The 18427-nt window shown below is 40.3% G+C and overlaps 1 protein-coding gene and 1 long non-coding RNA gene across 2 annotated transcripts; one reads left to right on the plus strand and one right to left on the minus strand.

Moving 5' to 3' along the window:
- Nucleotides 1-151: 151 nt before the first annotated feature.
- On the plus strand, nt 152-2755 carry LOC127143223 (uncharacterized). Its single transcript, XR_007814492.1, has 2 exons — nt 152-1443; nt 1904-2755. It is a non-coding gene; the product is annotated as an uncharacterized LOC127143223 (long non-coding RNA).
- Nucleotides 2756-2974: 219 nt separating this feature from the next.
- Nucleotides 2975-14592, minus strand: malt1 (MALT paracaspase 1). Its single transcript, XM_018668651.2, is given in 18 exon segments — nt 2975-3688; nt 4803-4928; nt 5207-5364; nt 5956-6105; nt 6727-6854; nt 6950-7021; nt 7098-7275; nt 7675-7878; nt 9290-9334; nt 9423-9446; nt 10279-10326; nt 10428-10524; nt 10658-10842; nt 11042-11189; nt 12273-12348; nt 12350-12395; nt 13319-13485; nt 14259-14592. Coding segments are annotated over 18 exon segments (2508 nt in total). The 5' UTR covers nt 14423-14592; the 3' UTR covers nt 2975-3196.
- Between the last annotated feature and the right edge of the window lie 3835 nt (nt 14593-18427).

Genomic DNA, 18427 nt, shown 5'->3' on the forward strand with positions numbered 1-18427 from the left:
GTGGCTGACTCCATCCATTATTCAATCAGACAGGGTTTATATCTTGAGCCTGTGCTGCAGTGTGTCCTCTCCTGCAGAGCTGTGCATGGACAGGACATGCTGAAATAAGCTTTGAAGCAAAAAAAAAAAAAAGAAAAAAAAGAAAAGAAAAACAATGTTGCTGTGTGTAAGAAATATATCAAATTCATCCCAGCCTGAGTGCTATTATGTTGCTGTTGTGGAGCTCTCTGCAAGGTGCCCTGTCCTGTTATATGAGAGGATCTGGCAGCTGAAGGTCACATGAGCTGCCTGCCCTCATGAAAACAACCAAGAGTGGGAACTAGCTAAATACTGAAGTGTTACAGTATTTGATTAACCTTTTCATGCAATTTTGCTTTTTGAGCATATTCCAAAACTAGAAATTCAGTTAAAAAAGATTTTATATAATGTACTCAATTACAAAAAATACAGAGTCACACATTTACTGAGTAAACTCAGTTAAGTAACTCAGTTAAGAGAGCTTCTCCTTGAATAGGGTCCTTTAGTTCTCTTGCCACCACTGGAAACAACCCCCATGACCAATGTTTATAATAACACTGTCTTAAACACAAACATGTTAAGTTAAAACAGTAAAATGTACAACTGATGTTCACACAGGCATACACAATTCTCTCTAGATACGTTATTTGTAATAAGGTGTGCTCATGTTGTTATTTGTCAACTTCCTTTTCATCTCTTCCTCCACTGTTTCTTAATAAATAGTTCCTCTTATGAAGTAATCTTCACTGTAGGAGAATATGTGCAAGCTGTCGGAAATATTATGTCCAAAGGGCTTTGAGGGGCTCTAGCTATTGCACTGTCTGGATTGCCCAGAGTGTTGTGCAGGAAGCAGTATACCTCTTCCTTAGTTTGCCTGCCCTATAGAGTTAGACCAAACCTGCACAACACTCCGAGCGACCTTGATCAAAAGCTTATAGTCCACAGCCCCCACAGTGGAGCTCGACCAGAGAGTCCACCTGGAAGGAGGTACAGGGTACAACTAGGGCCACCTTCACTCCAGGACCCAGTGGAGCACCCTATAAGGTTTGCGAGCTCTGTCTAGAGTGCTCCAGAATCCTCTGGAAGGTTCTGTGAATGATTTGGCACAGGAAAACTTTAACAGACCAGTGAGGGAAGGCACCTGGATACCCAAGGAGGAGAACTCAACTAAGCTGGAGCAGTTCAAATCCACCTCACTTGTCAGCATGGAGGGGAAGATCTTCAGTGTCCCATCCAGAGTGATGACAGACTACGCTGACACCTCAGCACAGAAAGGTGGCATTCCTTGAGTTCCAGGTGCAGGCAGGTATCGAATAGGGATCAACCCTGGCTAGGTCGCCTAAGCAGGCATATGGTGTTGAATGACCTGAAACATCCATTGACCGCAGGAAATAGCACTGAGGACATGTCCCAGAGCATCCTAGGGTGGGTCTTTGAACCTTGACCTTGTGTAAATGTAAGACTGTTGAACTAGATTCCCCCTCATATTCTGCAGGGTTTGGGTGTTTTTGTCACTGTGTGGGGCATCCTGGTGCAGGACTCGTGGCTTCTTACATAAGGAGATTAATTCTGCATGTGCTACACTGTCACATGTAGAAATGAGTATGGAGTAAGAATGCGGAGCAGCACATTATGTCTGTGTTTACAAGCCCATAGGATTCTTAGAGAGGCCTCATGTCTGGCTTGTCTGTCATTTACATGCAGATACGGATCTCAAACTAAAGGATTTATGTCAAAAGTACAACAGACTAAACCAGCCCTGAGTGCGTGTCCTCCCACCACCAGGCCAATCCAAAAGTAGCAACACAAACTCTTGGGGGATAATAAAGTGAACTGTGTCTTAAATCCCTGCAGGAAACTAACTGAGTGGAACTCTTTTGGAAAGTTTCAGGCTTGACTGCAGCTTGACAGAGACTAATGAAGTCCACGACTAAACAAGGACATCAGAGGAACTGATAACATGAGTACTGCAAGGAGAGGAAAAGAGAAGTCTTCTACTGCCATCCTGAGGGGGTCAGCTAGAGGCTACGTGGAAATATTCTCATTGGGTGTTTTTTTAATCATATTACATCTCAGACCTACTATCCATGATCAGGGGTGGAAAGTAACTAGGTCTTAGTTGCACTGATAGTCTGCTACTTTACACTTCTACAGTTCAGAAAAATATTGTACTTTTTACTCTGCTACAAAGTAGTTAGTTAGTTCAAATCAATATTTGACATAAAATACATATAAGCTTATAAAATACAATGTACTGTTAAAGAATAAACCACTTTGTGTGTGTGTGTTTGTTTCTTTCAGTGTTTTGTGTTTGACTTTATGCTCAGAAGCTTGTGACTAAATGGATATTTTTTTGAATGTGACACAAACTATAATATCCCTTCTTTGTGCAGTCAACAAATGAAGAAAATGTTGTCTGTGTCTTAAACTGTTATTCCTAACAAACTTGATTGTTATTTCAGACACAAAAAGTCACTAGAAAAAGAAACAAATGTCTCTGAATCTTAAAATCATGTAAAGCAGAATAATTCCTCCACTACTGTCAAATTTTTTATCCACCTCTTTCTCTCCCCAGGTTTATTATTTGATAAAATGTCTGATGATTTGAGATGAATATTCTAACTGTACAGCAGAGGGAGCCTCAGCTGCCTCAGTTTTCTTCACTGAATGTATACTTTCTTTCAGACTATTTTGTTTACAATGTTCCTCGTGAAATAAAGACAAGCAAAGCCTTGCATTCAGATTGCCTGACCCCTTATCTTCTCCATCTCAATGGCCCTCTGCACATACTTAAAAAACTTTTGTAAGAGGAACATTTCCAGCTTTATGGAAAAGACTCCTCATAATACTGCTACACAAAGACTGTGACACATTTCATCTTGACACCATCGAGTGTCATCCAGGTAAATTCAAAACTCAGCAGCAATTACCCCTCGTCAGTTTACTGAAACACAAATTTTCATTTTTCTAAAAATGTATTTATAAAATTTAAATCTTACGTACAGAGTCAGCATATAGCTCGTTGAGACAAATAATGCTTATAAGTTTACCAATATAACAAATGATTCTGAAAAAAGTCACAACATGTTACAGAAAGAGCAGCAGTATTCCAGATCTAACATTAAAGATTATATAAAGCTTCTTTCCTGGTAAATACCAGTGATATCCAGCACCTGTTTCACTGCTGCTGAAGTTGCAGACTGTTGATGAACACAGTGTGCAGCTCGTTGATGTCGTCACTGGCCTCTATGGGGATGCTCAGCCTGCCCGGCGAGCTTGAAAGCCCGCCGGCCGAGTCGTACATTGGCTCGTTGCGACACTGGCTGAGATTTTCATAGCAGGAATCCCCGCAGCCTCCCACCGCACCCTGAAGACGCTCGTACACGTCCAGGTAGTGGTGCTGCGGGGACAGGCGGCTGTAGTCCTGTGCCTGGTGCAGCGCGTGATGGAGCTGGAGGCGGTGCTCAGGTCCGGGGCTGTGACAGGGGCTGTGGGACGGGCTGTGGGGCATCAGGCAGGTCTGCAGGCAGCTGTTCCTCCGCATGGCCCGGTGCAGATCCAGTCGGGCGATCAGTGGCTTTCCGATGTTGATGCTTTTGGTCCAGTGGACAGGATCGTCGTCCATGGCCGGGAAGGTGCCCTGAAGGCACACGGTGAAGACCAGCTCCTCCTGTTACATGAGGAGTTAGAGGAGGAACAGTAGTATCAATAAACACAATGTGATCCTTTTGTTTTTGTTTTAATGACCCAGAATCATTCGTCTTGAGATGAATATCATATGATGACCCCTGGGATCCTCCTGGGGTTTGATCTGGTACTAACCTGTATAATTGTTTGCTCTGCAGATATCTGAGGAGTGTTATCTGGAACACATATGGTGTCCAGTGTGTCCTCACTCTCTGCTCCTCTCCTCAGGCACCCCACATCTTGGTTTGGTTATGTAAGTTTATCTTTACATTTTGCCTTGCACCTTACAACACCTGCACACACATCCTTCACTCATGCACACCACACATCACCGACTTTACTGCTTTCCACACCCCATGTTGTAAATATTTAATTTGCCAACTTAATTTAATTTGGTTTAATAAATAATTCTCTGTTAATTGTTACCCGAGGTGTGTCTCTCTTTTTGTTCTGGCAACTTGAGCCAGGTGATGACCTCTCATGCCACCACATGGCGAGAGTCATACCGTTTAGCCTCTGTGATTAGGTAGGTTTGACTTGTTGAAAGGCAAGGCTATGTTTGTGTGGTCTGGTGGTCTGAGGTTAAGCACATACTGGATAATCTCACTGTAGTGCCATTGTCCTGCAGTTGGACATCACCATGCCTGCTTGTAAGTAAATCTGATGGGACTGCATAGTTCTGCACTCACTAACATTAAGTAAATAAAGTAACAGAGGTGTATTCCTATTTGTTGCTGCAGACTGAGGATTTTATCAATCACTTGAGCTCAGAAAATAGCTTCAAGAAGGGACACATGAAATATAGATACTCTGTGTTAAGTGACTACAAATGAAAGTAGACTAATGATATGTAACTTTGCTTAATTTTTAAATAGTATGTTTGTTGCTTGGCTCTAGCAATGCTGGTATCTCTCAACAATGATTGAAAACATTGTTGAGGAATTCTGTTCAAACATTTATCGAGTCCAGAGGATGAATCCTAGTTGATCTCATGATCCCCTGACTTTTCATCTAACACCACCAGCAGGTCAAAGTTTACCTTTACATGCTGACTTTGATACGGTACTATATTCCAAAATGTCTTGTTGAGTTCTTACCCTGAGCTTCTGCAGTGAGCTGAGTCTGGTGTAGAGACAGTGCTGCGGCAGGCTGCTGGACAGGAGGTAGATCCCGGTCTCCTCTGGAGTCTCTCTGTTCATCTCTTTAGGATCCACATCAAGGTCCTACAGTAAGGAAAGGAGGCAGGTAGCAGTGTATAGTTATGCACACACCCACTCTCAGAACAATTTCAGTTGCATTTTCAGTTCATGAAGATGGTGGCTTTGCTTTGTTCTGTTTTCCTGCAAGGTTCCTGTTAATTGAAGGGAAATTCCCTGCTCTTTCTTAACCTCATAAAAACACCTTAAGCAACATCTTAATCATACAAAGGCCAAAAGTGTCCCACTGGTGGTATGGTCTATTTTACGGGGTTAATAACCAGCATTTGTGACAACATGCTGACCTGTGAGAAGTCAGTGACATGAGCTTGGCAGAAGGACATGTCCTCAGGTTTCTTAATGATGTGAGTGTAAATGACGAGCACGTTGGAGAACTCTGCAGCGAAGCCCAATTTGATCTGAGCCCCGCAGTCAAAGTTGAGACTCATGCTCTCAGGAAGCTCTGGATTAAGACACAAAACGCAAAACATTATGAGCAAGTGCCACACTGATAGATGTCAAAAACTCCACCTGGTTTTCAAGTTCAAGTTCTCATGTGGTGTCAAGTTCTCATTTTTATTAAAAAATTGCCCATTTAATATTCATTTCATTCATTCATTTATTATTTAATTATTACATTTTCATGTAAGACTGCAGAAATTTCACTTCTGATAATTTTGTTGTGATATTTCCAACTACCAGGTTGGAGTAAAAAAAAAAACAACAAATAAACAACACGTAGGCTCTTCTGTTTCACAAGCAAATATTTATCAGCTGATAGGAAGATGTGACGATGTTGGCTTTCTGGTGTCACTCCTCCTACCTGCTGTCTGCTCACCAACAACCATGTTGCTAACAACAGTGTGGTCAACCCAGGAAGCCTCAGAATGTGAGAGAGCATTGTGTGCTTGGTCAACATTAACCAGAATCAACATTTGAATGAGCGTGCAGGGCTGAGCTGCAGTAAGCAAATAGAGGCTTCCCAGCACTGTGATAACAAACAATAAACAAATTTGTTAAAAAATTAGGTGAGGCGTTTGTGTTTTGGACTCACCATGAGCCTTCGCCCACTGGCGGCTGTGAGCATGGTCGAGATCAGCGCACTCGCTGGGCAGAATGGGATCGGTCAGAGCTCTCTTCTCAGACAGGCTGCTGCGGATCTCCAGAGCCTGTTTCCCCTTCGTAGCGTCAAACTGACCCATGTCTGGACACAAGAAATTATAACGCACTTCAACAAGAGCCTGTCTTGATTTTAAACCCTCAGAAATATCTAAAAGTCCATTACATGAGTTGAAACTAGGTCTAACTAAAAACATTGCAGGGAGCATTTAATGTTATTGTTTTACTTTACCCACCCTGAGCTAATGTTTAAGACACATCCTGTCTGTATCCTAATCGCTATTTAATAATAAGTGCAACAACCTCAAGCTCTCATCTACCCTGCATTTCAAAGGAAACTCCATTAGCCCACAGGTAAGCTGATATTTATAATGCAAAGAAAGCTACAGTTAATTAACTTTACTACCCTTTCATTAAAATAAATAAATCTAATCTAATTTCACAACTTAATACAGTATAATGGTATTTTAATTCTCTATGGTAAACTGATACATTTAGGTGCTGCCTGTTAAATTTCAGTAGTAGCTTACTGATGGACAATTTGTGATTATAAACAGAAAGAAAAACCACAGTAATTAATAATACCTTTGCATATATGACATATATTACACTTCTGGTGTAACTGTAATATTCATTATTTATATCAGTGCTTCTTGCAGGGCTACATAGGACATTATTATATAATGAGTTTCTGTTCCTTTCTCACCCTCAGCGACTCTGTCTAGCACCACGGTGATCTTCTCATCGTCTAGCAGTCGCTTCTTCAAAAACTTGACAAACACACCGTTAGTGAAGCCACTGGAGCTAAGCTCAAACGCCTCGGCATCCTGGCACCTGCAGGCCACAGCGAAGAATACAACATTTGATATTCTTAAAAAGAAATAGTGTATGAATTCAGTTTTGAATGATAACTGATGTTTCAGACTCACGTAGCGTATCCAAAGACAATGTTGGCTGTAACCCTCAGGACAATGTTTGGAGTGCTGTCATCATGAATATTCCTGGAGAATGAGAGAAGTAATAAACCGTCTGTGATCCAAACTGAGGTGATAAATCCCATACAGCTCACGCACTCACCTCTTCCTGCACATGTCCAGCAGAAAAACATTGAGGCCCGTCTCCTTCTCCTGCATCAGTTTCAGGATGCTCTGCACACACAAACAATTGGCTGACCGGTATGGGTTTGGCGCGTCCACCGGCACCATGAAACTGTTGCCATAGTTCTCATATCCATGTCCAGCGTAGTACAGCAGACCTAAAGAGGGATTGTTCATTTACATAAAGTAGCCTGGTTATAGAAGACCAAATTCTGGCTACTTAAAAGAAGTTATGGAAGAAGAAAGGGTTTTACATGAATATATGAAAAACCCAGCAAGGTCTGAAGCACTCCTGTGTCACACATACCAATTTATAATTGTGTTTAATCCAATATGAAAATATTCTTAAATAACAAGGTTTTCATATATTCACTTTTTTGATGATATTTAAAATCTTTATTATTTTGTTTTACTTGCCCTCAGTTAGTGTGTGTAATCACCTTAGATATAATTCATGTAGTGTTTTAGGGTGTTGTTTAGGTGTTTCTGGATCTACGACCACATCCACAACCAACCAACAACCATCCAGAGGTACAACATGTAAAATCCCAACATACCGTAGACGCCCTTGTGAAGCAGCAACAGGAACTCATCAACAGCGTTTCTCATCTCTGACTCCGTGAGGTCCAGCAGCGAAACCACCTTGAAGTTGAGCTGCCGCAGGAGGTTGGTGAGGTCGTACACGTCCACCATGGGAGCTTTGAGCTGCGGGTGGTTCTGATAGGACAGATTGCCGATCAGCAGGGCCACTTTGTCAGTCGCTGGGAGGGTGAAAAAGGAGAGATGGAAAAACATTCTGTTAAACTATGAGAGAGAAAACTAATATACAATAATATGCATCAGAGAAACAGACTTTTTGGGTGCAAACTTTTTCACTGCCTGTTTAATAAAGCCTGCTAAAGCCAGTTTAGTACAGGAGTAGGACAAAATAAAAGACACTATAGGCCAGTATCAGAGGTTGAGTTATTGGTACGCAACATGAGCAGATATTTGATATTTTTTTGACAAGGATTCTTAACTTGTGTTATTAAAGAATTGTGACCAGAATATGTACTGAGCAGGAGCTGAACAAAACAGTACTTTACATTACAGTATGACGTAGTTTCTCTGCAGGCATGTTATTTTTATTGAAGTTGTCACAGGTAATGGTAATTACTGATTCTTGATATAGATTCTTGTCTATTTAATGTAAGTTTTGTCTTTTGTTGTGTTTTTGTCTTTCTTGTTTTTCTGTCTTGCTGTAACTCAGTCTCCTACTTTTTGTGACATGTGATAATGCTTTATGTGTTACACTTTAGCATCACAAAAGTATCTGTATGAAACTGAGGTTAACATAAAATCAACTAGCTGTGATACAAATGGCAATTTCAAAGGAATGAATGCGGGGAGGAAGTGGGTCAAGCTCTGAATATCAAACACAATGACATTTATAGCCATCTCATGTCAGGTAATATCTTCAGCTTTGAAACATGAACCAACCTTTGTGATGCTTGTAATTTCCCTTTACCGATCACACTGCGTCAGAGAGATTCTTATCAAACTCTATAGTATTTTTTCCAAGTATTTCAGGGGTTGGATGCAAAGTGTTATTCTCTCCACCTGTGTAGGTGCTGACATCATATGTTACAAGAAACCATCAAGTTTCAGTTGAAACACAGTACAGAGTAACACTAGTATTGTGAGCCAATAAAGTTAGAAGAAATATGGTCACAATCTCCCCTTCTGTTCCTGAGTTATGGAATTGGATAATGGCCAAAAAGGTGTTTTTGCTGAATTTTATGATGTCACAGTGAAGTTAACCACAGACCATTTGGACAGAAAATGCACTTAATCATTTTATCCTATCAGACATTTGTGTTAAATGTTGTCATAATTAGCTAATTAATTCTTGACTTATGGCCAAAAACGCATGAGGTCAGAATAACTTTGACCTTCAGTGTCTGACCACCAAATTCTAATTGGTTCATCCTTGGTTCATTGGCACGTTTGTGCCAAATTTGAAGAAAGTCCCTCAAGGCGTTACTGAGATACTTCACGAGAGTGGACAGACAACCAATAAGGCCACTGCTATCGCCAGCATGGAGGCAAAAAAATGTACCATCAAGTGCAAGGTGATCATATATTCATAATTCACTAACACTTGCATGATAAAGTGTGTTGAAATACACTTACCGTAAAGTTGATCAGGAATGCTATTCAGGAAAAATTCACTGGAACCTGAAGAAAACACACAACAAAGGATCATATAGTGAGTGCTGTGTAGGTAAAATATGTATTAAGACTTGACAAGCACAGTTACACTTACCTCCTCCGATGGCGTAAACATCATCTAGGAAACAAAAACAGAAATACGTCACCATCATATAAGCTGAGCAAAAGTTGGTGTTAGAAAGATGATGTTGATTGAGGAGGAAATGATCAAAGAGAGAGAGCCTCACAGAGATGAGAGCAGAGACGTCAAATCAACTAATCAGTGTTATTCTATGTTTTTCTTATTGTCAGTGATTCCCATGAGAAGCCAACGATGTATTGATCTGTCTCGGAGTATATTCCAACTTCCCTACCACTGTCTGCAGCAGCCATAAAAAAATTTTTTTATGTCATGAATAAGTGGTTTCATTTTTTTAAAAGTCTCCTGAAACAGCTGCACTCTGTACTTTTTTAGAAAACATCACACAAACAGGAGTAACTAGAGCATTTCTTTAGGACTATTTTCAACTTCATATTAACACACATTTGGTGCTCTAGTCAGTATTTGCAGCAGCTGCAGGATGGTAAATTTGGGGTTGAGTCCACTACAGTTGCTGTATATCTTGCTTTGATACACAGACAATACTATAGTGTTAGCTTAGCATGATCAATTCAATGTTGGTTTTGGTCTTTTCATGGGATTTGTTGACAAAAAGACAAATATAGAATACTCCCATCTTTAAACACAACTGATTGAAAATAATGACATTGAAATTCATGCATGTGACACCTGTAGATCAAACCCTGTGAACCCTGTGCTGGTTAGTGTGTATATAATAATCATAATCATCTGGATCGTGACCCACATGCAGTTACCAGAACAAAGATTAACATTCGCATGCAGCTAATGCCTGTTAATTGTTACCCTGTTGCCATTTAAAGCCCCATGTACCAGGCCTTTCAAACTCTACCTTCAGAGCACTCCATCGCCCCTGAAATCTGGACAGATATCCTTGGTGCTTTCAGTCAAGAACAAAGCAAAGAATCACTTAGACATGATGACAATAGAGCTGGTTTTACTGGGCTGTTAGAATAATAAAAACTCTGAGGTGTTACATACCTATGACAATATCAACTTCATTGCTCCACATTCTCTCAGTGCTGCTGCTGATCTCACAGCGATACCTGCCGTGGTGATCCTGCATCACGTCAGGTATCTGAAAAGCACAGATACTTTAATCGAGCCTTGTTCACTGAATAACAATCAGATCTACGATTAGCTAGTTCATGCCTTTTAACAGTCAAGAAAGAATTTTTGTAAAAGTGACAATTAAGAAACCCCCTTCTCACCATCAGTCTCCTCTTCGTGGCGTTGAGGATTGGGACTCCGTTTCTATGCCACTGGTATCGAGGGATCGGCCGTCCCACGGCTCCACACTCCAGCTGAAGGGTTTCCCCAACATTTAGCCGCTGGGACTGAGGCTGGATCACCAACTTCAGCCGGCCCTCTAAAGAATGATAACTCTGCCCTGGTGCTGGGAGGGGGAAGGGAAGGGGTGTGAGAGGTGACATGAGGTAAATATGTCCTGTCCTGCAACGGATCCAGAAACTTCAAAAATAAGTGAAACAACAACAAAAGTAGCCGAAAATGAAAAGAGAAGAACATGAAAATTCATTTACAAACAGCAGGAAGCAGCTGTTACAAGTGAGACTTTAACACCTGCAATGTCCTACCGTAAGACATGGGGACATTTAGGACGTCCACCTGAGCCCACTGGCTGAATTCAAAAGTATCTCCACAGTTGACCCTGCAGATGTAAAAGCCAGTGTCCCTCAGATGGACTGGACTAATCACCAGGTCTGGAGAGAAGCTGTTTGGCACCTGAGGGTGTGAGAATGTCAGTCAAATTTACCAGTTTTCAATTCTCATCCCCTTCCACCCACTTCTTATTCACTCTGCTTTGCTCACTCTAGTCGCTCTTTTAAGAAGTTGCAATCTCAGTGTGATCATTTAAATTTCAATTGTCTCCTACTTGTCTATAAAGCAGTAAATGGGCCTGAACCTAAACACATGTCTGATTTACTTGTATGTTGTGAGGCATCCAGACCCCTCAGGTCATCTGGGCTCATTTCTATGTTTTTTCTCCCTATCTGTGGATCAAGCATCCAACTTCAAATCAAGGCTTAAAACATTATTGTTTGTTGTAGTTTACCAATATATTACATACACAACCTCTGCTATGCTTTTGCAAGGCACTTTGAATTGCCCTGTGTTTGAATGGTGTTAAATAAATAAACTTGCTTTGTCTTGCCTCATAGCTCTGAGGAAAACCTGGTCTGAGACGCCGATATCTGAAGGATATCATGTGAGTATGTTGGTATTTTTGGTAAAGTTAAGAGCCTGTTTAGACACCTGGTTAAACAGATGAGATTCTTGGTATAATCTACCAAGTAGCTAGAGAAGAATCAGGTTTATGCATTTAATAAACATCTAACAATGCAGATAAGGTTAAGTGCAGGTAAACATCCAGGAGAGCTAAATGTCTCTATATTGATATTTTCATATTTTTAGGTCAGGAATTATATAAACGTCTTTCTCAATCTGGGAATGCAGATCAGCAGCCGCAGGTGTGCCAGGGGATATGGCACGTTTGCTATATACCAGCATAGCATGATTTTGATCTTTTGGATGTCTGTGCCAGGAAGACGGAGAAGCAGAAGTGAAGAAGATTTCAAGCCCGAGCCTGTTAATTTGGCACTTTGACAACAATTTGTAGCTCACTTTATTTTCTCCTGTAAATTTCCTTCAGTGCTGTGCCAGGCAATACTCTTCTACTGGTGATGTACAGTAAAGACTTCACAAAAGAACAAATATATGAGAAGGCAAGAGGAGATGATGCAAAATAATAACAGACTAACACATCAGATGCAGAGAGTCTGTGAATGGGGCAGAGCTGTAACTCACCTCTTCCTTACTCTTAAACCACTGGTACTGTACTGGAGATTTTCCCACGGCGTGACAGCTGAAGGCGCAGATTGTGGCCAGATATAAGAGCCACTGACTGGGGCTGAATGAGAATCTGCAAGGCTGAACATTTAGGAGACTTTCACTGTGAATTCAGACTTTGTCTCACACTATTACACTGATTTTAGATGGGTAACACCCACAGCACAGACAGACAGCTTGTGTGTACAGCTGACATTTATTGTTCAATATTAATATGACCCAAGTGTTTTAGTTCCCCAGAAGTGTTTAAATGCAAGAGTTAATAAGTTTCTCCAGCTGATTGAACCCTGGTTGACTGTAACTTTATGGAGACAAATCATTGTCATAATAATTTGAATTATATCACCAATACCAATTAGTATTGAATTTCAGATACCACTGAATTTGTTGCAATGAAATATTTGACCATCTTTTTTTAATTCATGTGGTCTGAATTTCACTCAAAAACTTTATTTCCAGTACATATTTTCCAGGATTTAAGCTATATTATAAGTTGCTCGGTTTCACTGAGCTCAACCCAGATCTAAAAATTCACATAAAAAACTCTGGTTTCTATGGAAGCCTATTTCAGCCAATGCGATGACAGGATCCTTTTTTTCTTCTTTTTTTCCCATCACTTTGGCAGAAATGGCTTCCATACTTAGAAATTCAGATGCTAAAATCCAAGATACAAAATTAAGATCTGAACATTCGGTACAGAAAGGAAAAGCAATCAAGCTTGAATGGAATCAATGTGACATTTAAGATGGTAAAAACCAGGAAATATTTCAATGCAATAAATTCAGTAGTGATTCAGTTTCAACATTTGGCGTTCAGTTTTTGATATATTTCATATTATTATGGTAATGATTTGCTTCCATAGTAACTGGCCTTGTAATATACTGTAAGTGAGATCCAAACACCATGAAGTGAGTCATAAATTCCCTTATACAACACAGAGAACAAACATCAAACTGCTTTAGATGCTTGACAACATAACAGGCTCGGGGGCGGCTCCTCTGTACCTGATGGTTTCAGACAATGCACAGCCTCTGAGTTGCCCAGAGTTTGGAGGTAATCCATCAGGTGACCCATGGTGCAGCCTCGCTCTCCCATCAGCCTCAGCAGCATGCGGCTCGGGCTGCCCTCCAGCTCCAGCACCTTCAGAGAGCACATCTCCATGTCGTCTGAGCTGATGCAGGAGATTGATAGCACTGTCATGTTTCAGATATGAGAATCAAAATTGTCTGTAGTTCTAAGTACGGTATATTTACAACTGGAAGTCTAGTTTCAATGAAGAATAACCATATTAGTGTGATTCTATCTCAGGACAGTGGGCCCAACAGGTATTAAAGTTTCACTTAGAGCTGAAACAATTAGTCTATTAATCAATTAATTAATGGAGAGAAATTTTAAATTACTCATTATCATAATTAGTATTACAGCTGTCAACATGCTGTTTATGTTTATGTTGCCTCATAGATGCAGGGTTGGCTCAATAACAGAAACACCCCTCTGAAATACACAGGACAATTCAACAGCACTACACACTATAGTACTGCAGGACAGTTGAATTATTTGGATTACACAGCTTTTACGTACATAAACTAATAAACTTCATATGATAAGTAAATATTTGTCAGTAAACATAATGGAAACGAGTAAGAATGAGATTTATGTGACAGTAGTAACAAATCCAAAGTGTAAAATGCTTGATAACCTTGTTTATGCAATAAAGTCCTAGTTATCGTGTATTAAAACACACTGCGTTAAATAGTTTCACTTAAATGTTTGACAGACAAATATTTCTGAGACAGCATTAGTTTTGGATAGAGTACTACATCATCATCACCATCTACTTGACCTGCACTACAGATGTAGGTCTATACATTATAGTTAGAAGGTAAAGCACTCTATCTATCTGTGATTGTTTAGACGATATAGTCTGATTCATTTTCAACCCACCTGACTTTGAACCGTCTCTCATTGTTGACTATCTCTCCAAGCTTTCGCCATCCTCTGCTGCTGGATTTGTCCAACACCTCACAAAGCTTCTTCACCACCGGCTCTTTCAACAAGTTGATCTTTGTGGACCGGTCCAAAGTATCCGACATGGCAGCCAGCGACATGAAAAGTCTACCATCGATAGCGTTTCTATCAGGCGGGAGACACTCGTACTACACCTGAAAATAATTCACTTGGAGACGAAAAAAAGTTTACTTCCTGGAAGAAATGATTAAAGTGACACAGACACACCTTCTACACTGTCTTGGTTTTTCCCCCCACGCAGCTGCGAACGGTCTTAGCCAAAGATTGTATACGCACCAAGATAGTACCCCGTCGTTAAACGTTTAGCTAAAATACTCCCCGAAAAGAACCCAAATGCAGAGTTTATGATAAATTTTACCGACGATAGGGGCCTGCGCTACTGTGTGAACTACTGTGGCCAGATTAATATTTGAAGAGGCCCCACGGCAAAAAATAAATACTATATATATATATATATATATATATATAATATATATGTTGTTGGGCTCTTGTTTACCCCCACTCACATGGCATTTAATTTTTTCTCCCCAGGCTACCAGAAACCAATACACTGGTGATGAAATGATTAATTATTTAAGAAAAGAAAAAAAAAATCTGTTTTTGTAGTTCAAGCATGAATATTTGCTTTTTTTTTTCTTTTTTTTTTTTGGTCAGTTTTTTAATGAGCTATAAGTTTTGAGGAATGAAAGATTGGATATCACTGCTCTTACTGCCAACATTTAACTTTTTTTTTTTTTTTTTTTTTTTTTTTACTGCAACAGGCACCAGGGAAACCATTCCTCTTCAGCCGCAGGTTACCTGAGAGGGAGACCTTTGCCTGCTGATGGGTTCTGACAGAGGGCTGCTAACCACGCACCACCTCACCCCAAGAGAGAAAAGTCAGTCCAATCACTAAGTTATAGTTTAAGTAATAAAGATTGGTAAAAATAAAAACAAAATCAAATTGATTAAAATAATTATTAATTGTCATTTCATTTCAATAACATATGCACTGAAATATACACCAACAAGGGTTGTGTTTCTCTTGGGCAGTGGCACACATTGTTGAGAGGAGATGACAGTTCAAAACAACACGTGTGCGGTCACTAAAAACTACAAGGATAAAACAATAGTTTGTGCTGACTATGTCTCCCTGACATTTTTTACTGCACCAACCCCCTCCCCCAACCGCCTGTTTTTGCCAGGATTTTGCCTGTCTGCCCCAACCCAGGGGGTTGCTGAATAAAAAGCCACCAGCCCTCTCCTGTTGACACACTCGTGCTCAGTCAGCTGAGTACCAATCTTTGTTGCTATGCAAGTCAGTCCGCAGACTTCAATCACTGTGTGACCTTCACAAGCCCTTGCCTCAGGGCTATACACCAATAATGATAGTGTAAAACTTTTCACTAACAGCTGATATTTAGTAACTTTTAATCTGACCATTTTCTTGTTGTAAAAATGAGGATTCTGTGTTTTCATACAGAATTTGATTCTTGTCAAGTTTGAGAGGACTTTGCAGCTTTACTGATTTCCCACTTATTTATCCATAGAAGACATAATCATTTACATAATCATTGTGGCTCTTGGAATGGCAATGCCGATCTACTACTTTGGTCCAGATTTAAATATCTCAACATCTATTCAGTGGACTTACCATGAAATCTTGTACAGACATTAATGACACCCAGAGGATGAATTCTGATGACTTTGGTGATCCACTGACTTTTCCTCTAGTGCCACTACCAGGTGATCATTTCCAGTGAAATATCTACAGCAAAAAGACACAAAAGGACTAAAAGGAGACTAAAAATGACCACAGAGAGACGGAAAACAACTGCAGGACACAAAACAACCACACAGAGACATAGAACAGTGGTGTCATTTGTAGCTGTTTTGTGTTTCTTTCAATCTGGGTGAGGTAGGTTTTTTTTTTTTTTTTTTTACACATTTGTGTCCAGGGGGCCCGCTGTCTCATAATCCGTCCATGGTGTAAAGCCACCATAAGTTGAGCCCAGTGCCTGTTTATTGAGTGCTAACATGTATTTACAGCCCACAGCACAGTTATACAGTGTTGAATGCCTATGTAGGCAAAATGCCCTGAATGGTGTTCATCCATATCCTGGTCAGTAAAGATCTTGTTTTGTCTTGGAGTGGCCAGACCACTGCCGAGCAGGGAGAACCACTCCTCCATCTGGGTCTGCACTGTGCGATTTACTGTACAATGAATATAAAAAGCACTGACCTCCCTTTGACTGGATTGTTGTTTTACAAGACTGGACTTTCTGGCACTCATTAACTGTGATTCATTAATTCAAAATTTTAAATGAAATTGATAATAATGAGGAATAGCAACATTGTTCTTGTGTCAGTGACACACTTTGAACTATTAGCTGCTACTAGATCTGTGTATTTGATAGAGTAGAAGTTAACACAGTAGAAAATTATCTGTATGGATTGAGCTAATGATTGGCACAGTTTTATTGGCTGTGCAGCTTTCTTGAGCTTGGTAAGGAATGGAAAAATACTGACTGACTGACTGACACGAGACACAAATGAATACCTGAATGAGGTGGAACTGGTTCGTGCCCGGTGTAAAACTTGTTGTGTACAGTCTCGGATCAAATTTCACACCTTTTGTTTGAGTATACAGGTGTAGGTGATCTCCATGTACTGTACTTAGAATACATTTGGACCACAGTCTTGCACCATGTGAGAAAACAACAACTCACTGCAGTGCTCTAAATATGTTAAACCACTTCCTGCGGTTGTAAGGGCCCCTAAAAGATCGCACCATCCCTGATAACAATCTTCGGAAAGGAGGTAAACGGTGATGAAAGTCTCATCCTATACAGAGAGAAAATATTTGTGACTGAAGGCATGAGAAAACCCAGTGGCACTACAAACCATAGTTGCAAGAGAGTAAAAATAAAACAGGTCAGAAGGAAGTGGGTCATATTTAGTTCAACATTAAACACAATGACATTCATAGCTATTTGCACTACATCAGACCTGCACCATAAACCGACAACACAAAGCTTGTAATGTTCTGCTTGTTGGTGAATGTGCCAGAGACACTTGATTAAACTCTATGCTAATTTTTGGTTTTGCTGGATGTGCTATGTTGTTATACAGTGTTACTTTGTTCACCCATGTAGCCACTGACATCATACACTACAGGAAAACTACAAGTTTCACATCCTTTTTTTTTTAGTGAGAGTGGAAGTGACAGCAGATTAGGACAAAGCACTAAATTAAAAAGCACAAAACACTTACACATATTGATACGTATAGAGTATATGTGCAACAGCTATATTTTATCAATCACTAAAATGAGCAGAAAAAACACACAGCAGAGAACAGGCTGATCATATTTTAATAATTCACTAACACTTGCCTGAAGTATTATGTTGAAATGTGTTGAGGACAGTGTTGGATGCCAGAGGCACAGCAACAATACTGTGATTTTCTGTCTGAATCATTTTTCCTAACTGACTGTAAACCCTTTCTCATCGCCCACTATCTCTCCCTCAGTCCTTAGACCTGACAACAGTTTACTTCAAGACACTAAGTCGACTTCCTGCAAGAAACTGATAACAGAAACATCTACTGCACTGCCAAAGATTGTTTATGCGTCAAGATAAGTCAGTGTAGGTGCACCTTTATATTTTTTTGTGACGCCAAACTTAATTGAAAGGCGATTACCAAGTTGGCTAAAGGTGTAGAAATGAGCATATCAGAATTTAAGAAAAATTGTTCCATTGTCTTTAACCTTCTCTCTCCAATCACACACTGTTTTGCTGACCTGTGTCTATCAAACATGTCAGAATTACACTTGGCTGAGTCTGAGCAATAACACACATTTATCTTCCTCCCACCTACAGCAAAGTGTAAAATTAACTTTTAAGATCAACACACAAGCGACCATGTAATTGATCACATATGCTCAGAGAATGAGTAATCAATCAGAGATGTAGACTGACCCTAAACGAAATCCTGACAGAGTGAGACGTCTCGCACTGTCACACTCTTTGGCTGTCTCAGGTGGGCCCGTCGTGACGGCAACAAACCCCTCCTCCCGCCCGGTACTCAGATGACACCTCTGTTCC

Source organism: Lates calcarifer, linkage group LG13, assembly GCF_001640805.2.
Source record: "Lates calcarifer isolate ASB-BC8 linkage group LG13, TLL_Latcal_v3, whole genome shotgun sequence".
NCBI classification, from domain to species: domain Eukaryota; kingdom Metazoa; phylum Chordata; class Actinopteri; family Centropomidae; genus Lates; species Lates calcarifer.